Source organism: Phragmites australis, chromosome 4 (assembly GCF_958298935.1).
Source record: "Phragmites australis chromosome 4, lpPhrAust1.1, whole genome shotgun sequence".
Classification (NCBI taxonomy): Eukaryota; Viridiplantae; Streptophyta; class Magnoliopsida; order Poales; family Poaceae; genus Phragmites; species Phragmites australis.
Window position 1 is genome coordinate 38,692,142 of NC_084924.1, and position 23,788 is coordinate 38,715,929.

At 40.2% G+C, this 23,788-nt stretch overlaps 4 protein-coding genes across 7 annotated transcripts; 3 read left to right on the forward strand and 1 right to left on the reverse strand.

Moving 5' to 3' along the window:
• Positions 1-1,477: 1,477 nt before the first annotated feature.
• On the reverse strand, positions 1,478-6,679 carry LOC133916414 (oxysterol-binding protein-related protein 3C-like). 3 transcript variants are annotated; one of them, XM_062360069.1, is made up of 11 exons: positions 6,361-6,675; positions 5,515-5,608; positions 4,789-4,813; positions 4,092-4,208; positions 3,517-3,589; positions 3,317-3,435; positions 3,067-3,188; positions 2,729-2,905; positions 2,362-2,506; positions 2,064-2,242; positions 1,478-1,928 (listed from the first exon to the last, which is right to left on the reverse strand). In XM_062360069.1, exons 2-11 carry the CDS (start codon positions 5,595-5,597, stop codon positions 1,682-1,684), a joined length of 1,287 nt encoding a protein of 428 aa, XP_062216053.1. In that variant the 5' UTR covers positions 5,598-5,608; positions 6,361-6,675; the 3' UTR covers positions 1,478-1,681. The 3 variants fall into 3 exon arrangements, with proteins under 3 accessions (XP_062216053.1, XP_062216052.1, XP_062216054.1); XM_062360068.1 differs by lacking the exon at positions 4,789-4,813 and having other exon boundaries at positions 6,361-6,674; XM_062360070.1 differs by lacking the exons at positions 1,478-1,928; positions 4,789-4,813 and having other exon boundaries at positions 2,131-2,271; positions 6,361-6,679.
• Positions 6,680-10,933: 4,254 nt separating this feature from the next.
• Positions 10,934-16,543, forward strand: LOC133916413 (uncharacterized). Of its 2 annotated transcripts, XM_062360067.1 has the most exons (5): positions 10,934-11,461; positions 12,804-15,312; positions 15,401-15,703; positions 15,793-15,898; positions 15,969-16,543. In XM_062360067.1, exon 2 carries the CDS (start codon positions 12,813-12,815, stop codon positions 14,559-14,561), a length of 1,749 nt encoding a protein of 582 aa, XP_062216051.1. In that variant the 5' UTR covers positions 10,934-11,461; positions 12,804-12,812; the 3' UTR covers positions 14,562-15,312; positions 15,401-15,703; positions 15,793-15,898; positions 15,969-16,543. The 2 variants fall into 2 exon arrangements, with proteins under 2 accessions (XP_062216051.1, XP_062216050.1); XM_062360066.1 differs by lacking the exon at positions 10,934-11,461 and having other exon boundaries at positions 12,716-15,312.
• LOC133914774 (uncharacterized) lies at positions 14,759-16,484 on the forward strand. The gene is made up of 4 exons (XM_062357795.1): positions 14,759-15,312; positions 15,401-15,703; positions 15,793-15,898; positions 15,969-16,484. The coding sequence occupies exons 1-4, from the start codon at positions 14,759-14,761 to the stop codon at positions 16,482-16,484; spliced, it is 1,479 nt and encodes a 492-aa protein (XP_062213779.1).
• Positions 16,544-18,599: 2,056 nt separating the features above from the next.
• LOC133914386 (uncharacterized) lies at positions 18,600-23,064 on the forward strand. The gene is made up of 12 exons (XM_062357501.1): positions 18,600-18,789; positions 19,352-19,521; positions 19,602-19,846; positions 19,921-20,139; positions 20,223-20,315; positions 20,387-20,488; positions 20,577-20,873; positions 20,953-21,048; positions 21,165-21,278; positions 21,393-21,434; positions 22,445-22,690; positions 22,776-23,064. Exons 2-12 carry the CDS (start codon positions 19,365-19,367, stop codon positions 22,824-22,826), a joined length of 1,662 nt encoding a protein of 553 aa, XP_062213485.1. The 5' UTR covers positions 18,600-18,789; positions 19,352-19,364; the 3' UTR covers positions 22,827-23,064.
• Positions 23,065-23,788: the final 724 nt, after the last annotated feature.

A 23,788-nucleotide genomic window follows, 5' to 3' on the forward strand; every position in this document is an offset into this window, starting at 1 on the left:
TCACGAACCCAAAGATGCAATCGAAGGTCGGGAGGGGGAGGGGGTTGCAAGTGGTCCATCTCCTGACGGTCTGACCTGACTGAACTCTGAAGTGGTTTGGGTTGGGTTGGGGACGGATGGTTGCCGTCCATGTAGAGCAGACAAGGACACTTGGCTTGGGTTAGGACATGGGCGCCAAGCCCCTCCTCCGCGCTTGTTGGATCCGATCAGAAACCAGACCACCTCCGGGCTCCGGTAATCCTTCGGTATTGCTTTGTCTACTTGAAGTACTTACAGAAATACTCCTGAAAGCTGACGTGTCAGTGAAAAAATACTCCATGCTTCGTGAATCAAGGGAACCCAATATGCTGCTGAATTAACATGTGGCTGCCACATCAGTCGTACATGAAGTTCACGTAAGTTTTGTACGTAGCTCTGCTCGTAATCCTTAGGCCTCGTTCCGATGGCGGCGAATTTCCCTCTTTCCTGCAGGAACTGAACTATCTTTTGCAAACTTTTCTGCGAAATGTGCGCGCTTCAAATTGGCTCTCGACTGTCGTGATAACGATGGACGTGTTACGAGTACCATTGTTCACCTGTCCTGGGCTCCTGGTAGTTCCAGCTTCTCGTGCCGAGCCCGCGCACGTTGCAGGAAAGTGGCAGAACTGATCTTGATTGGAGGACAGGACCACCTTAGGACGATCCAATCATATCTGCAGAGCGACGAGTGGCCACCGTTCCCTCCTAATCTCCTTGCATTCGTACGTCCACGACGCGCTACACGTGACTATTATCTTCCTGTCCGTTTCCCGTTCCCATCTATTCAGAGAATTTTCTTTTTAGCTACGCAGAGGAGTTAACCTCCTTGAAGAGAGCTTCAGTAACTAATCCACGCTACTGAAGACAGGGAGCAGGTAAAACTGACAGCACAAAGAACTGGTTCTGAAGGTTGATGTGAACTGTGAACTTATTTTCACATATATGTTTCATGCGTTTTCTAATTACTACATAGTCAGGGCCCTGTCTGGAACTCCTGTATGGACCGAACAGTTTCTGGTGAAATTTCGTTGCCAAGTGATTTGAGTAACAGTCTCAGGGATTGCCATTTGGTGAGGCTGGACAAGGCGGGGCCGTACCAAACGCATCGCTGCAAGGCGACAAGGCAGAGACATGCAGGACCACACCTCATTCATCACCAAACAATGTCATTAGTGCCGCCCTTGGAACATAATAGACCCACAGCCGCTTGTCATGAATCATGATTTAATCAACAACCCTGCCTGCTCTCGGATCAGATCAAGTACACAGTTCAAACGCAACGCCGGGCCAATGGTTTCTGCTTTTGCCTATTCCCAGACCCTAGTATTCCACTGCAGTAAAACGGGCAAAAAGCTGGTCGCAGATCAAATGCAACGCAGAGATGCTGCGCTTCAACAGAATCGTTGTCCTTATACTGTTTATCACGCATAAATACGACCAACCAATGGCTCAAGGAAACTCTGCAAATTTCTGCTAGATTAACGACAGTACATGGACTACATCAGATACATCGCTTCCTGAATAATTGTAGAATGAAGAGGAAAGGGGAAGGCAATTATACTACAAAGGCATGAAACTGCTAATGGCATAATCAGTGCAAAGTAAGGCCTGGACGCATTTTACACAATAATAAATAAAGATGGCAGCTTCAGACCATGGAAAATCATTGGGAAGATGAACTGCTGTACTGCCACGGGTTGAACTCGATGGAAGTGACGTCTGTCTCACCGGCGACACTAGAGCTGTCTATGCCAGCCCGGTGCTCGGCGTACTTGCCATTGTATTCATAAACATCCAAGTCACCCCAAGGGGTAGGAGCAATTTCATTCGTCATGTTAAACCATCTTGGAGTAAATTGCTCGCCCTTGGCCTCTCGAGTTCTTTTCTCAGCTCTCTGTTGTTCCTCAAGCCTGAAAATTTCCATAAACTCAGGTGTAAGGTGAAAATGGAAGGCAGGCAGAGCTGAAAATCCCATTGTCAATCATAAAGTGCAATGCTAGTTTTCACAAGGTGTGGTGCGAATTCAAGAAAAAGCGTGCAAGTACCTGCTCTTTTCTGAGCCAGATTTAGACATGTCACCCTTCTCTAGGGCGTATCTATCAGGCCTCAACCGGGAATCAGATGCCAATAACTTCTTCGGTGCTGTATCAAAGCTATTTATTTTGTGTGCAAAGTATGTATACTGGTACTTGTCGTTCTGTGGGGTAGGAGCGACTCTCCAAATCTGTGGTAATTATGAGCGTTTCAGTCGATCTGGCATCCACAAATATGAGACTGGCATTGCATGAAAATAACCCAAAAAAAAAAACCTCCCTAGTAATGAAAATTGAAAGAAAGTATGACCTCCTTTAGCTCAGTGCCTGGAAGAGGATCGCCTTCTTGATCACATGGTTGGCAACTCATAGACTGATTCCATTTCCCTGTCATCATTATTTTAGGTTCTTCCGCTGCACTGTACACATACCCATCCACCTCGTATCGGCCAGCCCTGAAATGTACAGTAAATTGAGACATGCCTAGACAAAGCATTACAAGCTGGAGCTCTGGAGATAGGGAACAAAGGAAGACGATAAAAAGATTTGAATGAACCCACCCACCCAATGAACTGTAAATGAATAGAGTTGTAGTATAGAGAGGCAATTGAATAATTGGCCACAACAATTCTCACTCAAACACAAATGCATCAGCAAAATGGTGGTCAATAACTTACCCGAACCAGCCACAGGGCTGGAAATATAGCACAACTTTGTCTCCAGTTGTCAGGTTTGTCATGACCATCTCTCCAAGTGTGTCAACCCAAGTGCGGCCAAATATCAGGTTGTTACCCTTTGTTGGTGGTGGCACCAACTCCAACATGACACCAGATTTTTTAAGTGTCACTCTAGTCCTTTGATATGAAAATTCGATAACAGGGGTCAGATTTACATAACTGGTTTCTACGCAACTTTAAAAAAGGTTTGTAATATAGTCCATCTGCTCAGATAGACAAGCCTTTTAAGTTTTAAGACATACAGATCTCCAAGAAACAATACAATTCTAACAATTCACCTTCCAATTGGGTAAATTTCCACTGAATTTCCCAAGAACTTGGTCTTCAACTTAGACGAAATGTCATAAGTAAAATGCTCATTCTCACAATGAGCAGCACCCATTGGAGGATGATGGCTTACCTGAAAAAATAATGGTAACAAAGATTACCAAAAGTAACATATCGTAAACAAATGCAGAATTAACAGCATTTGTTAACATAAGTTATTTGTATTAAACCTTTATGCAATGACAGATTCAAATCACTAACCTGCTCAGCAAGAAACGTAATACCCTGGTGGTTAACCATCTCATAAGTCTCTCCAAGGATTGAATTGAACGGCTTCCACGGACGCTGGTATGCAAAATAGACCGAAACAGCCCATGTAGCTGAAAAGTTTGGCTAAAAGCTCAGGCAACCATAATATAGCATTAGAGTGGTGTCGCAGGTAAGGGAAGGGGAAAACTCACAAGCATATACCAAACGCATGTATGGATCCTCGCACTCATCTGCTTTGTCTAACAACTCACAGTATTCCATCAACTGCATTCAGCAGGAACAAAAACATCAGCAAACAATCATCACATGAATATAAAGAAGTTATTTTCTGTATGAGGCTCAGTTAAGAACACGGAGAGATCTATATATTAAAGAATTAGCGGCTATATCACAGACTTCCAACATCAATTAATAATGGGATCTCACAAGATTATTTGGCTCCAGATTTTTCAATGGTTGACTTATGGCATTACAGTCAACCTGATTTTTTACTGCCACAAGACAACATGAAGTGAATCACCATACAGATGATTACTAAGAAACAACAATAAACCGTAAGGAACTTGTAAGCTCGCTTAGCCTTACCTAAGTAATAGTTTGGTATAGGGAAAAGTATTACTACGTTGTACACAGTTTATGCTAAGCCGGTAAGAATAAAATAACTTTAAGGTGTAGAGGGTCAAACAATTGCAGACACTTCCTTCGGTGATACAAGGGCTGTGATGTAAACCTTGAGGACTCTTATTGAGAACTTAGCAGTACAAACCTCAGCCATTTTCTGAAGCATTGTCATTGGCTCAAAAATGATGACTGGAAGTGTCACAAGTGACGTAACATCTGATCCTATGTACTTGTGCATCATCTTCCAATAACTATCACGATCCTGCAAATTAACTGCAGTGTAAAAAAAATAGCATAGAAAGTGCAGAAATTGACAGAATCATGTTGAACAACTGAAATACATAGTCCAAATGACACACTGGACATATTTACTTTTGTTCATGAACAAAACAAATTATCGGAGAGTGGTGCGCAACATGAGTCATTACTAATTACTCATTCATAAACCACAGTGCAAACTATCGTAGGTCCACAGCAGTCGAAGGCGCTGTAGAAATTATCATTTGATGGAAACCAACTCTAATAAATACACAGTGATTGTTCTCGCTACTACTGGACTGAGGGAATCAGTGACAAAATAAACTATCATGACAATTAAGGAATTAGTACGGTAAGGGTTGTAATGGGATTGTCTTTTAGATTTCACCCTTTGATTTCCTGGTTCACATTGAATAACATATGGCAACAGATACGATGATCTAATACAAGTCATTCTACGCTTCATGAGCCATGAGCAAACCTACAAATCGTAAACATAACTTCAATAAACATGTGGCTAGTCAAATAAATCGAAGCAGGATCCCATAGAGGTGATGTTCTGGCAACCGAATGGGTGGACTCACATTAGTCCAGGATGAAATTGCACATCTGAAACCAAAAAGAAACAGTAATAAAGATATAAATTGTTCGTGGATAGTGAACAGCCAACATGAACGACACTCTGGGCACACAAGAGTTTACTGTGGTGATCATTAAGCATGTTCAAGGGTTTTTGGACATCCAAATGGGTAGAAGTAGAATATAGTTGTACACTTAAGGAAATAAAATTAAGCAAATACTGTAAGCAGAAAAAAGTGTATTTCTCTCAGATCAGGTATATTTTTAGTTCAATTGGCTGTTTTCAACACAGAAGGTTGAAGTAATTGTAATATTTTGTTATTTTTTGGATTAGAGGCATCATGCGTTCAGAGTTTCCTATCTGCCATGTCTCATCCTGCCCACGTCTTTGTAATCAAGTGGCAGATTGTCTTGCCACCCATGGTAGGGTTGCAGCGGCCTCTGGTCCGGCTGTTTGGTTAGACCAGGTCCATGAATTTGTATCTGAACTGGTTTCCGGCGATTTGCATGGAACTGGTGGCTAAATGGAATTGAGCATTCCGATAAAAAATGTAATATTTTATTGACAGTGTTCAACTTTGTTGCACTAGATATGAACTCAAAACCCCAAAGCAATCAATTTCCCTAATGAGAATCTGAATATCCCTACACATTTGATTACTGTTTAAATACAAGTGATTCTAGTAATTTTCCAGGTCTATACTATTCAATGCTAATTCACTTGTCCTCACCTCCTGCCTCCAGCGCCCCCTGAAAGCCTCTGCTTCGGCATCTTCCGTGCCTCCATCGGGATTAATAACTTCAAGGCCTTCATACCCGACCAACCTACAAACATCATATAACTGTTCATTACAAAGTGCCAAGCAATGGCAAACTGTTTTCCCTACTACAAAACAATTTTACATCAGAGACCAACAACAGTCCATTGCCTATGCATATTTCACGAGAATTCAAGCCCAAAAAGGCAAATCATAGCATCTAAAAAAAGGCACATCATAGGGATAAAGTGGAGAAAAAAGGGCTAAACTTAAGGATAAAGTAACGAGGCACAAAATGTTGTGCATGTCAACGGGGTTTATTATGACGTAGGTCAAACCTAAATCAAGGTTCAGCCATTGGCATCAAAATTCAGTACGGAACACATCATATAAGCTTTAAATTGCACATTTACGTATTGCCTGTATCTCACAATCACAATAATTACCTTATCCACTTCAAGGCATTGCATGCTAGATACTACATACATAAAAGGAATTGTCACTCAACCAAGCATCCACTTTCTCACACTGCAAGTGTAAATCGACGGTATCACATATATAGCGCGTATACAGGTATTACTAAAGCCCCTAGCTTGGAGATTGAATGAAATACTCGATTCACAATTCGCCAGAATCACCGGGCGGGATCAGCAGAAGGAGCTGGGATCGGACGCGGGGCGTCAGATCACGAGGCGGAGAGGTGCCGATCCCCACCGATCAGCTCGGGCAGTGCTCTAGCGACAAGCCCCAAGCGAATAGGGGTAGCTCGAGGCGGATCTGGAGAGATGGGAGGGAAGCATGGCCGGCGGAGAGATTCACCCGTTGACGGATTTGTGCACGGCGGTGCCCCAGCTGCGCACGCCGGCGGCGATCGACGAGAAGAACCCGCCGCTACCCGAAGAGGCGGCCCCTCCGTCCTGGTCCTTGGATCCCATCGCCGGCGATCTGCGGAGTCAGAGTGAGTCTCCTCGCGCGCCCGTATATGTGTCAGGGGGATGAATTAGGGTTTGGGGATGCGTACGGGACGGCGGCGGCAGCGTGCAGGTGCGGAGAATGAGAAGGGGAGCAGAGAGGAGGCCGCGATGGCGACGTCGCCGCGTGGAATACGAACACGGAGGGAAAATTTGGAACGGTCGCGGGAGGGGACGGCCGAGTCTCCCATGATGTCGCGTGTCATCACTGACGTGTAGGGTAGACTCTACGTATTGATGATAAAGATGACAGGAGAAGAGTAGTAGGATGAAAACTGACGGTAATTGAGGAAAATTCTTTAATCGTTTTTATTTATATATATATATATATTTAAAATAGAAATGAAAATAAGAAAATTGAAAATAGTTATGAACTCGAAAATTGGAATATAGAAAAGAACCAATCCAAATATAAATATGTTAGTATTGATAAAAACCAATAATTTGAACAAAAATATAGATCCGTAGAACTAGAACTTCAAGCATTAGCGCGACACATAATTAATTCACACCAACAATCGTAATTCATATCATACACAGATAAATCATAAATGACATAAGTCTCAACTAAAAAATAACCACCATATCGTAATTCAAGTACTCAATATAATATACAATCACACAAAGAATATGATTGAAGGCGATATAGGAGCTTGAACAACATCGATAGGTCGGCAGCTGACTGAGACTGTACCACTGGAGTCTAGGTGAAGTTTAGGTTTGTCGGCAGAACTTGGCCTGTGGACTATATTGTGATCTGTGTAGTTTTGGTCTTAATTGGAAAACCAGGAAATTCACAATTAAAAATGGAAAATCTGAAACTGGTAACGAAAACCCTTAACTATTTTCATTTTCACATTTTCTTTTGAACACAAAATTGAAAACGGATGAGAATGTTGAAAATGGATCGAAACGGAACAAATTTATCCCATCCATTTTCATCACTAAAGGGCAGGTGGGGCGAGGCCGGGTCCAACCGTCAAGGGTACTTTACTGTATCCTGATTCAACTCGTAACTTACTAAGTTAGATATCCGTCAGAATAGTTTTCATAGTGAAACCCATGATGACAAAAAAGAGGAATGTCTTCTCTTAACGGAAAACAACGGATATGGCAAACAAGTACTTGAAAAAAATTCCCTCTTTATTGCTAGGATTGTACTACACATATATCAAACATGTAGCAAATGTTACGTACAAGGTAATTTTTTATAATGTCAATGCATTCCAAACTTGGCATGATCGCCTTGGTCATCCCGGTATAGGGATGATGCAAAAAATCATTAGCAATTCAATTAGTCATGATTTAAGTGATGCTAAATTCCCTCAATCTTCAGATTTTATGTGCACTTCATGGGCCACAGGGAAGCTAATTTTAAGGTCATCTTACCTTAAAATTCAAGTATAATCACTCAAATTCCTTGAACGTATTCAAGGCGATATATGTGGTCCTATCCAACCATTAATCGGACCATTCTGTTATTTTATGGTTCTAATAGATGCATCTATACGATGGTCTCACGTGTGTCTCTTGTCCACACGAAACCATGCATTTGCCAAAATAATGGATCAAATTATTAAATTACGAGCACATTATCCTGAACATTGAATTCAATCAATTTGAATGGACAATACTGCAGAATTCTCCTCATGTGCCTTTAATGACTATTATATGGCCCTAGAAATTCAAATTCAGCATTCTGTCCCATATGTCTATACTCAAAATAGTTTGGTAGAATCCCTTATCAAAAGAATTAAGCTCATTGCACGACCCTTATTACAAAATTATAATTTACCAACTTCTTGTTGGGGTCATGCAGTTTTACACGTTGCTGACTTAATTCAATTGCGACCTACTGCATATCATAGTACTTCCCCCTCTACAATTAGTACGTGGAAATCCATTAAGTATTTCCCATCTGCGTAAATTCGGTTGCGCTACATACGTACCAATCTCACCATCGCCGCGTACATCCATGTGCCCACTTAGGAAATTAGGGATCTACGTGGGGTATCAATCTCCGTTGATCATTAAATACCTTGAGCCCCTTGCAGGGGATCTATTCACGGCCCGGTATGCTGATTGTATATTATGAGGACTATTTCCCAGTATTAGGGGAAGATTTCAAGTACTAGAAAGAATGCCAGGATATCAATTGGAATGTCTAAGGCATTTCCGTCTCAGATCCACGTACTCAAGAATTTGAACTCCAACTTCAGAAAATCATCAATTTGCAACATATTATAAATAACCTGCCAGATGCATTTACTAACTACAAAGGTGTCACAAAATCCTATAATCTTGCCAAAAATATGTCCGAAAGAGTGGAGGTACCAATAAAAATCACTCAACTCCCTGTTCAAAATAAGAGGAGGAGAAATACGGCCACAAAGCATGATACAACTTCTTGCAGCGCCAAAGGAAACAGAGGAAAAAACCCTCTGAAATAGTAAGTGCAAGTCAACCTCAAGTTGACAGACACCCAATGGGTAGTATACACCCAGTGGATGAGTAACATCTACAACCCAGTTCAATAGCGTGCTCAATTCATGATGCTGGGATATCGGAATAGCCCGACTCAATCGTATTGGGAAATCACGAATAGTCACCAAGGGTACAAGAGATTTTCACCTACTATCTAGATTCTGGAAAATCATATGACTGAAAGACTATGATTGTCGACACATACTTCTCCACTATGATTGCAAATAACCTTCAAAATGATCCAGATCCCAAGACCATGGCAGAGTGTAAACAACGCTTGAACTGGACTCAATGGAAGGATGCAATCCAAGCAGAGATAGCCTCGCTCAAAAAAGAGAGGTATTCACAAAAGTAATACGTACACCTCCAAATGTCTTCCCTATGGGATTCAAATGGTTTTTCGTCCAGAAATGGAATGAGAACAACGAGGTGGTGAGATACAAAGCAAGGCTAGTAGCACAAGGGTTCACGCAGCGATCCAGCATTGATTTCAATGAAATCTATTCTCCAGTCATGAGTTGAATCACATTCCGATATCTTATCTCATTTCCAGTACAAAATCATCTATCTATGCAGTTGATGTATATAGTAACTACATATCTATATGGGTCACTTGATTCGGACATATACATGAAGGCTCCTGATGGAATCCAAATTCTGAATCCAAACGCAAACCACAACATATATTGTATAAAGCTTAATAAATCACTATATGGCTTAAAGCAGTTGGGACGAATACAATACAACTGACTTAGTGAATTCATTATGTAGAAAGGTTACTCCAACAATGATGATTGTCCATGCATGTTCATCAACAAATCCCTGACAGGATTTTGTATTATCTCAGTGTATGTTGATGATCTAAATATCATTGGCAACACACAAGAAATCAATGAAGCATGTGATCATCTAAAGACAGAATTCGAGATGAAGGATTTGGGTAAAACCAAATTTTGCTTGGGTCTACAACTCGAGCACCTTCCCTCGGGAATTATGGTACACCAAGCTGTCTAAATCTAGAAAATATTGAAGAAATTCAATATGGATAAATTATATCCATCTAACACTCCCATGGTTGTTCGATCTCTAGACATGGAGAAAGATCCATTTAGACCATGGGAAGATGGAAAAGAGATACTGGGACCTGATGTTCCATATCTCAGTGGAGCGCTTATGTATCTTGCAAATTGCACCAGGCCTGATATCGCACCATGATTGTTCAATCTCTAGACATGGAGAAAGATCCATTTAGACCACGGGAAGATGGAGAAGAGATACTGGGACCTGAGGTTCCATATCTCAGTGGAGTACTTATGTATATTGCAAATTGCACCAGACCTGATATCGCATTTGCAGTGAACTTACTAGCTAGGCATAGTGCTGCTCCAACTAAACGCCATTGGGCGGGAGTCAATAATATCTTTCGATATCTCCAAGGCACCAAAGATCTTGATCTATTCTTTCAATTTCGAAGAAACCAAGATTCAAATATGATTAGATACACTTATGCTGACTACTTATCAGATCCCCACAATACCAGATCACAGACATGCTTCGTGTTCCTATATGGTGGGACAACCATTTCATGGAAGTCTTCCAAACAGACTTTAGTGGCTACATCCACCAATCATTTTAAAATAATTGTATTATATGAGGCATCACGTGAATGTGTCACTACAACAAAATTGCCTAGTAGTGACATTATAGTAGAGGCAGTCTTAAAGATGCCTCTTAGACTTATCGGCTTGCAGCCCAATGGCATTTCCTTAAGGCATTTATCAAAGTGCCATAATATTTCTAATCATATATATCATACTCAAGATTAGATTGTTTTCAATGTTAGGTAATTATAAATATATTTTTCAAATCACCATTACATATATAACCATATTTATGGTTATGTGAGATTAACTTTTTTTACCTGCTTCAATATGATTTCTAATTTGTAGTACATGTTCCACGTATTATATGATAAATAGATAAGGTTCACTCGTGATAAAATCAAACAAAAAAATCTACCTGGTAAGGCTCGAAACGGAGACCTATTGCTTCATCAATAGACCACATGCCAACCCACCTACAGAACGTTGTTGTTCATAGAATAAATTAAATATACTTAACGGGTCCTGGTTTCTCCATCTTCCATCTCCATCTTCTATCTCCTTTCTTCAAACATGGAGGGAGCACTGCCCCAACAACAATCATAATAGAAAAACCCCGAGGCGTTGTGAAGGGCACGCCGCCGCCGATCGGACGCGAGGCTCTGCTAAGGGCGCGCCGCCGCCGGTCGGAAGCGAGGTGCTGCTAAGGACACTAGTCTGACTCCAGGCGTTGCTAAGAGTGTGCCGCCGCTGGTCAGACGCGAGGCGCTGCTAAGGACGTGCCACCACCGTTCAGCAGCGAGCGCCATCCGCTTCTGGCGTTGTCCCTTGCCTCCGTGGGATATTTCTAAGCAAGGATCCAAGGTTTGAACGATTTGCCCAATCCTCTGCCATTCCGAGTCCTGATTAAAACACTAGTTGATGTTGTCCTGGTCTTAAGTTTTTGTTGGCAGAACAATCGAATAAGGTTTGTATCTATGCTAACAATCCTTGGATGGAAATTAATTAAAATAAAGGGGGACAGGAGCGACCTCTGTTTAAGTGTCAATATCTAACAATTTAGCATCTAGTTAGGTGTTGGACAGCAACAGCTGCTGCAAAGAACTTTTTGTAGAGGTGTGACAGGACGTACTATGGGTGTGGTCACTATGGGAAACAAAGGATATTTCTTCTCTGAACCATTGCTTCCAAGAAGATCACGGATTTGTTCATTGTATATCTCAATCATTTGAAGGCTAACTTCATACATGATTGTATCTCCACGATTGTGTGAATTATTGGACATGTCATTCAAAGCTCTATAATTGACACCCCATTCCTTCTCGGCTGCATTTCCTGCTACCACAAGCTCTTGCCTGAGCTTTGATATTATATTGCCACTGTTCTCCTTGTCCTTTAGAAGCTTAAGCACATCGTAGATTCTAACAGGATGTGCCTCTCTTTATACGATGTTTTCACAGCTTCTAATTCGAGCTTCAGTTCCATAATGGTATGGGTACTTTCTTCTTTCTCCTTCATCATCCTAATGATTTTATTATTATATGTAGTTGATATAGCTACATGTTCATCTGCTGATTGATTTCTTTCATCAACCTTGCCTTTCTTCAAGCTATCCATATCTTGCTTCTCCTTAATCAGCACAACCATTTATTCCTTCTCTTTCATCAGTCTAATTATATATTCAGGGCATTGTGAGAAGAGCTGACACTTTTTGTATACTCTGAATATTTCAATGTCTAGATTATATTATGCTCTTGCAAAATAACATATTTCTGTATAGCTGTATTGTTATGGAAATTATGACCCCGCTGTGCATCTCTTGCATATTAATGTTAACCGAGAACCAATTATGCGCATGTTACTCTGTATTTGTTAACCATGCTGCGTCATGTGCAGGCACAATTGCCTGGTGATTAAGAGTCAGTTATGTGCCTGCATGGAGTATCTTTGTATGAGTATAATGCAGTTTAGATTAACACTTGGCTCAGAAAAGTAAACATAAAGAAAATAAAAATGAGAACATTACAGTCAACAATGAAACTTTGGATTTTTATTGTTGGAACAATGTTACTTTTGATAAAGTTGAACCCCAAAGAGCAACTTTGAATCTGCTTTGGAATTATGCTTTTCTCAAATCTGGTAATCTGATATAGAATCAATGGTTTACCGCAACATTGATAACTTTATGTCCTTTTCATTATTTCAGCAAACTACTATGATGGACAAGAGTTGGATGACCAAACCAAGAACCTGTAATGAGTACAAGGATGGTGTAGACCAATTCCTTACTTTCGCATTCCGTGATGTTCGACATGGAGGAAAGATTAATTGTCCATGTGTGAAGTGTAAGAATAAGTCAACAAGAAGTTATGATGATGTTAGAACCCATTTGAGATGCAATGGTATTCTGCAAGGATATACTACATGGGTTCGTCACGGAGAGGAACATGAGTCATCATCATCTCCCTTTGCTCAGGTCTCATCAAGGACAGATAACCAGGCTATGTCCGGACAACCCTGTACTTCTCCTGCACAAGCTGCAAACATGAGAAATGATGACATGCAAGGGCTCCTAAATGCAGCATTTTCTATGACTGATAATTATGATACACTGTCCAGTTCGTCAGATGAAGAAATGGATGAGATTGCATTTCAGTGTCCTGATGTAGATGATAGTCAGAGTGAAGATGATACTATTTCAGAGGAGGTTGGTGATCAAACTAAAGAAGAAGAAATTCTATCAAGCTTCTTGAAAGATGCTCAGGCAAAGCTATATCCAGGATGTGATGCATTTTCGAAGCTTTCCTTTCTAGTCACCTTATTTCACTTGAAGTGCTTACATGGGTGGACTCAAGAGTCATTTACAGCAATACTTGGTGTTTTGTCTGCTGCATTGCCTAAAGAGGCGAACCTACCAAAAAACTACCACGCAGCAAAGAAAATCATCCGGGGATTAGGTCTTGATTATGTTAAGATTCATGCATGCCCAAAAGATTGCATGATTTTCCACGGTGATAGGGCCAACCAAGAAACTTGCCATGTATGCGGCAGCTCACGTTGGGCATATAGAAAAAAGAAGGGTGAGCCAACAGAACCAAAAGAGCAGAAGAAAAAGGCAGCAAAGGTATTGCGCTATTTCCCATTGATACCGAGGCTGAAGAGATTGTATGCTAATGAACAAACTTCAGCTGACATGCGCTGGCATGATGAGGGTCGTACAAAGGATGGAAAACTGAGGCATCCAGCTGATGGACAAGCTTGGAAAGATTTTGATTCGAGATATGATAAGTTTTCTGCTGATTCCCGTAATGTGCGGCTTGGTCTTTCCAGTGATGGATTTAACCCTTTCAGAAACATGAATTGCAAGCATAGTACATGGCCAGTAGTGCTTATTCCTTACAATTTACCTCCCTGGATTTGCATGAAGCAAACATCTTTTATATTGTCCATGATCATTCCTGGACCAGATAGCCCAGGAAATGATATAGATGTCTACTTGCAACCACTCATTGATGAACTAGAACAACTATGGCAGGGCGTGGAAACCTTTGATGCCAGTTCAAAGAAAAAGTTCTCTCTCCGAGCAGCTTTGATGTGGACCTTGAATGATTTACCAGCATTAGCTTACTTATATGGTTGGAGCACAAAGGGAACATATGCTTGTCCATCTTGTGCAGGTTTAACGAGATCTTTTTTTTTTAAGAATGGGCGAAAATGTTCATATATGGGTCACCGTCGGTGGTTGCCACTGTCCCACTCCTATCGCCGTCGAAAGAAACATTTTGATGGCACTGAGGAGAAAGAACTTGCACCTGTAACAATGAGTGGAAGTTCCATGTTGAGGATGTGCGCAGGTAAAGTATTTGTATATGGCAAGAAAAAAGATCAACCAGAGGAAGAGGAAGGGCATACTGGGAATCAAGATAGAGTTGGAAAGCAAAAAAAATGGAAAAAAACAGAATAAAGAGGAAACGAGTCCAAAGGAAAAAGCGATCAGTGGAGACGTCATGTCAGAGAGAGAAAAACCCCGAGGATTGGATAAAGAAGAGGTCGATATTTTTTAAACTACCATACTGGGAACATAATCTGTTACGGCACAATCTTGATGTGATGCATATAGAGAAAAATGTATGTGACAACTTGATTGGGACATTGCTAAATATGGATGCTAAGACAAAGGATGGTCTTAATGCTAGGCTTGACTTGGAGGAACTTGGACTTCGGCCAGAATTACATCCACAATTAGATGACAAAGGAAACAAAGTATTGCCTGATGCACCCTTTACCATGTCTAGAGAACAAAAGGAGATTCTTTGTTCTGTTGTTCAGAATCTTAGAACACCTGACAGTTATGTATCAAAGATTTCCAGGTGTGTAAATGTTAAGGAATGCAAACTGAGTGGCCTCAAAAGTCATGATTGCCATGTATTGATTGAGGAAATTCTTCCAGTAGCTCTACGTTCTTGTTATCCCAGCAAAGATGTTATGAAAATAGTTGTAGAACTAGCTGCTTTCTTCAAAAAGTTGTGCTCCAAAGTTTTAGATATATCTGAACTTGACAAACTCCAGGAGCAAATTGTTTTGACACTATGCAACATGGAAAGTGTTTTCCTTCCATCATTTTTTACTATTATGGTACATCTACTTGTACACTTGGTGGAGGAGGCTAAGTTTGGTGGTCCAGTACATTATAGGTGGATGTACCCTATGGAAAGGTATGCCCTCTTGTACAGATTCATTGTTTTTCAAAATTAACTCGTCAATATGATCTCAATTTCTCTTTCACCTGAACATTATGTCTAGACTATTCGTTCGATTGAAGGCGCTTGTTCGCAATAGAGCACGTCCTGAAGGTTGCATTGCTGAAGGGCATAAAGCAGAAGAGTGCTTGACATTTTGTTCAAGATTCCTTGATGGAACTACACGTTTTACACGACCATCTCGAAATCCTGATCCATCAGATAAGGCAAAAGACATGTACTTATTCGAGAGTGCTAGCCAACCCATAGGGAAAGCTATTATTGTATATCAATTTGACAACAACTTGCTCATTCAAGTGCACAGATACATATTGAGACATTGTGATGAACTAGAAGAATTTCGCAGGTGCGTATAAATTGTTCTAGTTTTTATTACGAATTTTCCTTTTACAATAGATTGAATTAATACAATAAAAAAACTTATTTAATTTTCAGGGAGTTTGTGGAGTCAATGAGAAATCAGCATCACCAAGCAGATCTCACACCTTCCTATATTCAGGAGTTCATTGATAAACATTTTGCAGATTGGCTCGAACAGAAGGTACAACTCCATACTGTTCTTAATCTATAAATTTATTTGTGCTACTACTTAATTGTGTTGCAATACGTAGGTACTGCATAGTGATGATTCAAGCATCAATGAAAGTATACGAGTATTGGCTAGAAAACCGAACAAATGTGGGGTGCGCTACAATGGCTTTGTTATCAATGGTTTTAGATTTCATACAAGAAGCCGTGAGAGTAAACGCTTGACACAAAACAGCGGTGTAGTAAACATTTCAAACGACGGCACAAATTATTATGGAAGACTAACTGACATCATAGAATTATCATATAAAGGTAACTACAAGGTGGTTCTCTTCAAATGTGACTGGTATGATGTTCATCATCGCAGTGGCATTAAACATGATGAGTTTGGATTCACTCTAGTAAATTTCAATCGATTGATACACACCGGAGACAAGATAGAGCATGATCCCTTTGTTTTCTCTTCACAAGTCTCCCAAGTGTTTTATGTGGAAGATCCAAAAGTAGAAGGATGGAATGTTGTAGTAACTGTTAGGCCAAGGGATCTATTTGACATGGGTGCAGAACCGTTGGTTGGTAACGAGGACAATGCAACGTAGTTTTGTGGGAAATTTATTTGTTTCACCCATTTCATAGTTTGAGACCACTGGCTAGATGCTGCAGACTCAATGCTGTAAGTATTTAGCTTCCTGTCTACAAAGAAGTATATTCACGTCATGGCATTGGAAATTGTCATGTCTACTGATGCTCGATTTCTTTAATGCAGGCGTCTCTAGATAGAGATCCTTGAGGTGTAATGTAGCTGATAATCTCTCTGACGATGACTGGAGAAGTGACCCCAACTCAAGACTAACGTTGACGTGCAATGATCATCATCTGGTATTCAGTAGCTCTTGCAACCAGAACCTGTGGAAGTGTTCTACTCTGTGTATAAACAATAGTCATTGAGTCAAGTTTTCTAGTATGTTGTGCTAGTGCCATATCATTGTCCTTGGTCAGGTTCTTGCATCTGATTGTAGGTTGATTCGGTCTCCTAGTATGGTCCCGTTGTTATGGCTTCAGGTCTCCATGTGATTGGTCAATTGGTGACTTTGGTGTTACCCTGGAACCTCCTTGCTGTTCAAACAGAGAAGCATTTTGTTTGTTAACTCCAGTTTCTTGCCTACATACATTGAGTTGCAAGATATGAGCAATTATTCTGCTTCTTGAATATGTTAATCAGCTTCTTTTTTTCCGCAAACTCCTTGTTGGCAACTTCTTTTGCAATTGCATTTGACAGTCTAAGCTGTATTTTGCTTACTGAAATTGTTGACTGGGGGTTGGGCTTTGTGCTTCTGTGAACTCCTGACGGGCGTTGACGCGGTCACAACTCACGACCCACGGCTCACGTGGCCACGCATAGTGGCCCAAGCACCCTTGAAACACGAGTAACGACCGTGTGCATGAGTGCATCGGTTCCTGAGAGGTTGAGACCGTGTGCGTGACTACATCCACAACCAGACGACCTGACTCGCACTGCACTCGACCCGTTGATCGTGAGATGGAGGGTGGTGGTGGCGACGCGAGTGAGGCCGGAGGCGCGTGGGCACGGCCCTGCACGAGCGTGGACTAGAGTATGGAGAGTGGTGGCGACACGGGCACGAGCACCGTGGGTACGTACATCCAAGAAGAAAATCCTATGCCCACCACTGTACTACATGAGAAACTTTTATGGTGACATCTCAAATTCTTTTATGGCCAAATTTAAGGAAATGGATTAAGTCTGGCTGGATTTAGAGAAATCATGGTTCAAAATATTGGCAGAGCCAGAAAGTAACAATAGCCTAGACAAAATTCCCTTAGTACATAATTACAGCAAATCGCGTTGACTACGTCCCTGTCCTTGGTACACACCGTCCATCGCTCCTACCGATTGAATGGTCCGGTGAAGTGTTTGGATCATGGCAACGGGGGCGGTTCGCCGTCCCCGACCTTGCGAGAAGTCCATTAAACCTTATCATTTAGGTAAACCTACTGAGAAATCGTAACAAGGTTTTCGTAGGTAAACCTACGGAAAGATCATTATCGTGACCCTGATCAAAACCGATCGTGCACACGTCATCCATGCCGTCGGGTGCGAGACGCTCCCCTGTTGCTCGGCCCAAGACCCCGACCCCCACCCTCTAGGCTGTAGCCCACGCCCGTGCGAGGCCGTGCCTACACGCTAGCACCCCTTGATTCACAAACACTAGCACCCCTTGATGAATCAAGAGGTGCTAACGTATTATCCCTTAGTATCTAATTTCAACTCCTTCCACCTCTCTAAAGTTTCCGGCCAATCATCATCCCCACTACCAAGACTAATTCCTCCTTTGCACGTCCCATCTCCATTCTCCATGATTTAGGTCTGCAGGATTTACAGAAATTATAGATTCTAAATACAACCTTAATTACATCCTTTATAAATATAACTTCTTCTAGACAAAATTCTGGGTATCACCAATTAAGTGGCCCTCAAAAAGAAAACACCAATTTAGTGATTACTTCCGTGCTTAATCTGGAAGAGACTGTGCGCCCCGCTGAAATTAGCGCGCCAAAGCAAAATTTCCCCACTACGAGCTGCAACTTCCCCCACGTTGCCTCAATGCCCGAAGAAATGTCATCGATCCCACCTCCCTCTAGTTTCTACCCCGATCCTGCTCGCTGCTGCCATCGTGAAGCACACAACTAGTTCCTCTCTTCCGCCCCCATCTTCTCCGTTCTCCATGGCCTCCTTCCCAGTCATCGTCTACTGTACATCCCTCCCCAAGTTCTAGAAATCTCTCTCCTCCCGGTTCCCCTGCTGCTCCTTCTCCATTTTCTCCTACCACTGGATCAACTTTGGCATCCAACAACTTCACGGTCAATTGTAGTCCATCTACTCAGGTATTTTGCAAATTTTTTTGGTTGAGTGTTGTGTTTCTTCGTTAGTTTGTGTATGAAGAATTCTGATTTGTCCTGTTCGTTATGTTCTCTTCATCGATTCGTTTTATTAATTGTTGAAAGATAGTGGATACGTGCTTGTTCTGGAATTTACCAGGAATTTTTTTTATCTAGTTTGCGTTTCCATTTGTTCTATTGCCTCCAGGTGATGGATTTTTAGAATTGCTTCAGTATCTGACGGATAGAGTATCAGTGAACGTCCCATGCACTATTAGCATCTAGCAAATCTGAAACCCAAATCAATTTGCATTACTTTAGAGATGATTCGATAGGATTCCACTGGTCCGCAAATACAAACATTGGGAGTTTTTTCTACCGAATCTAATGTTGGCTCCTTGTCTGCAATGTGCACCTTGTTGTACATGAATTTCCATTACAATGGCTCCATACGAATGAATGATTCCTTCGTACACTGAACAATTGATAAGTTGTTACCTGCATGCATTCAGCTCCAATAATTTGTTCTATTGCTTAATTTATTCATTAAAGTGAAATGCTAATCCAGAAGAAAAAAGGCAATGCCAAGGATACCTAGAAGACTATGGAACATGAACTTCGAAGATGAGGTTGACGAAAACGAGCAGGAAGATGAAGATAGCACACAAGGTCCTTCAAAGCTCAACACTCTACTTCCTGCAGGGAGACCAGAACTGAATAGGTCATTAAAAATAATATGTGAGTTTCAGTTTTTCTCCTCTTGCATATACTGTCTATAACTACATTTATGCATTGTTGTATAATCCATAATTTTTAAGGGCCAAATGGAGCGACTAGAGAGGTTTTTACAAGTTTCCGAACTGCTGAACTGTGGAATCTGAATGGAGGAAGGGTACTAGTTGAAACTGATGAGAATGGGATCCCAAATCAATGGTCTCAATCCATTCTCTCCTCATACCTAGGAGAGCTAGCACAGAATTCATCATTTGCACCATTACACATTCCAAGATGGGATAGCCGATTGTTCAAAGGGCCAAAGGAACGTATCATCAAAGATGTTGAGGTACAAGACAATGTTCTTTTTAAGTCTAGAAACTTCACATACTTCGCCTATTGATCTTACTTTACTTGCAACAGAAAAAATTTGTGTACAGTGTGGAGACAAAATTGTTCACTCGAGATTGGATCCTTAAGACTGTGAATAAAAGATGGAGAGACTACAAGTCATACTTGAAGGCAAAATACTATAATCCAGATGAGAGAACCTTGGAGCAAATTGAAAAAGACGTCCCAGATAATGTTAATGAAAACCAATGGAGTTCTCTGTTAGGACTATGGTGCAGTGATGCACACAAGGTTAGGATTTCTTCAGACAAGGTTAGCTAACACTAGAAAGAAATTTAATTTTTGGATGTACTAATTGATTTTGCATTCTTAAGAAATTATGTCGGACAAATGCTGAATCTGGAAAGAAGCAAAGGCATCCACATACAAGTGGGAGGAAAAGCCATGCTAGACTAAAAAAGGAGATGGTAATAGCTTTATCTTTTCTCTCGTTTTGGTTTTGAAGTTGATTCATCATATATTGTACTTTCTTGTACAGGAAGATAGGAAGAAAGAAAAGGTCAGTAAAATTGATCTATGGGATGAGACTCATAAGAAAAAGAATGGGAACTATGTCAATCAGAATGTGCAGAGACTTATGGTATTCATTAATCTTCTAGTTTACTTTAACCAAGTTGTTTATTCAGAATTTCTAATAGTATGTTCTCTGCCTTTTAAAACTTTTGAAGGATAAAGCTTTTGAAGAAATAGAGAACAGAAGACAAAACAATGGGGCACTTTGTTCTAGAGATTATGATGATGTATTTGACAAAGTTATAAGTAAAGAGCTTAAGGTTCATGGGTACTATGATGATCAGTACTGGAACCAAGGATCTGATACTGGTGTACAATCAGAGGAGGATAAAATGCATAGAAGGGACCTACAACTTGCTATTTCTGAGTTTAAGGCTATGCGTACATTCCTAGAAAAAAAGTTTCCTGGAGAGGACTGGAAAAGCACAAGCACAGCTATTGAAAATACTACAGTTAGTAGTTTCACCATTTTTGTTGTGTCAGATAAAAAGGAACTTTGGTTATCTAATTATTTCTTGTCCTTTCACATAGGTTGATGACAGGGTGGTCAATGAAACTATTTCAGCAGAGTATTTCAATGCTGGAGAATCCAACTACGGCATACCACCTTCATCAACCAATGAGCAGGCAACCTAAATTTCTTTTCTTACAATATAACTTTAATTACATATCATACTTCTTCATAACATATTTAGTATAATATTTTGGTCTTGCAATGTCACCTAATTTTACTTACAATGCAGATGCATGTTGAAAATTGTACTATTGCTAGCAAGGGTTGTGTTGAGAACACCAAGGAAGTAAACGAGGAATGCACAGATGTTTCACTATCTGCAAACGAAGAAGGGATTCCTATGGTTCGTAATAAATAATACTGCAGTGCATAAACAGGATTTTTGTAGTCCATAATGGTCAAGATTCCTAGCTTAGATATTTTGTATTGACTGTGTTAACTATCTTGACTATCATAGGCACCTCAAAGCAAAGTACTGGAACAAAACAAATCACTGCAGGTATGTTTTGTACGTTCAAGCTTACATATTATTTCTTTACATCAGGGATCGAATTCCATAAGGCTAGAAATATGCTGCTTTGTGTCAGATTTTGATTGAACAAACTATGCTGTCCTTGACCATTAGATAAGATTCATCATTCACCAAGCAACCAGCCAGCCAATTGTCTCTCACAGACTGTGCAGTGCATCTGAAACTATCAGTTGTTTGATTTGATAGTACTTCTTTAGGCAAGCATGGACATTTGCTGCCTTCATTAGTAGTACTTAATATTGTCCAAATGGAGATGCAATTTGTAGAAGGAAACCATAAAGATACGCTGCTTTTGTGTCAGATTTTAGTTGAACCAAATATGCCGACTTGGACCATTATTTAAGACTCACCATTCACCAACCAACCAGCCAAATTAGTCTCAGTCCGCGCAGCACGTCAGAAAATCCTTTTCTTTTTAATTTAATAGTACTTCTTTAGCTGCCATAAAGCACATGTAGGTAGGTATTCCTCATCTTAATTTGTAGTACTTAGTATTGTTAGAGGCTTAGAGCCGTTTAAACTTCATTGACTGATCGTATGTATGTAAGTAAGCATGTAACATGATGATAGAACAATAAATAAATAAGCTGTTGTGGATATCCTAGTTAATGCTTATTTTTTGAAAATGTCTAGCTAATGCCTATGCATGGCGGATTCCTATGAAAACAACATAGTACACTCTTTTTACCAGCCCATTGGATTTCCTTGGGATCTACTACTGTACAGAATTTTGTAATACATTGCTTGAGGAGTTAGGATGCAGTTCCCTATGTAACTGATGTATTGTTTTACATCATTCATTTTGTTGCAAATTGTTTTACCTTCAGTTACATATTGTTTCTTTACATATAAATAAGCTGCTGTGGATATCCTAGTTACATATTGTTTCTGTACATCAGGGCATATATGATACATTTTCAAGGGTGCATTAATATGTCTTGTACTTTCAAGCTTACATATTGTTTCTGTTTTCATAGAAGCAAAAGATGGTCTTGTTGTTTTCAACAAGGAAAAGAAATAAAGGTCAAGTTGTTGCTATTGGTAATTTAATATCAAGAGATAGCACCGATGAGATTGGAGGAGCTGTGCTTGGGGATGGATATTTCTGTGTTGCTATTCAATGCCTTAACAATGTTGAAGATGAAAGATTACCTCGACCTTATGGAGATATTAAAACTGTAGAGGATGCTGTAGGAATGTGTGTTGCTTGGCCACGCACACATGTGAGTCCATTTACCACCTTTTCTTTGTTGGCATATAAAGATTTTCGTTACTGTTTACATGATGAAAAATATTGTTCATTTGCAGATTAAGAGAGTGAAGCCTAAAACCAAAAAGCGCACTTCAAAGGAGCAATGAAGAAGATTGTTCAAAAGGGCACTTCACTAAAGATTTAAGGAGCAATGAAGAAGCATGCATATTGGAGTTGTTCTAGAAATATATGTTTAGGATATCAATTTGTTCATCGAGATGTCTTAGGAGATTGTTCAAACGGACCTAATTCGTTCCTTCAATCCATTTTGTATTTAGTGATTGCTTTGTATGCTTGTTATGAAGCACAATCTTACTGAATTTGTTTTTTATATATATACATAAATTAATCATTTTTAGAGATGCAAAACATTATCATTATCAGACAATACTTGCTATATTGATAATGTCTACAAAATGCCACTACATTTCTAATGGTGTTAATTAATACCTCCAATGATGTCGCTATGTTTCTAGAGGCGTTAAACAACGTCCCTATAGGATATGTGTCCACCTGGTTGTAGAATGCATCTACTTCTGTAGAGACATGATAACACGCCACTATAAAATGCCTATACATTTGTAGAGATATAATGTAATTGTATCTATAAAATGCATCTATCTTTATTGAGGCACTATGTAACGTCTCTATAAAAACTGCCACTAATTATGTAGAGATGATTAACAAAGTGACACTAAATTCATAGAGTCGATACGTGGGAAGGCATTTATGTCGCATTTTATAAAATGACTCTATGGTTGCCTAGGGACAAGAAAAAAATGTCTCTACTATACAAAGAAGTCGTCTCTACAAGCTAGTTCTCTTGTAGTGTGTGTGGCTTCGCAGAATGATAAACCACATACAATAGTCATATGGTATTGGTTACATTGAATCACCTACCATTATCTATGAAGATAATGCTGTTTGTGTTGCTCAGATGCAAACAAGTTACATAAAGAGCAATAGCATTAAGCATATTGCCTCTAAATTGTTTTATCCTCATGAGTTACAACAAAGTGGGGAGATAAACATTTTACAAATTAAATCTTGTGATAATCTCGCAGATTTA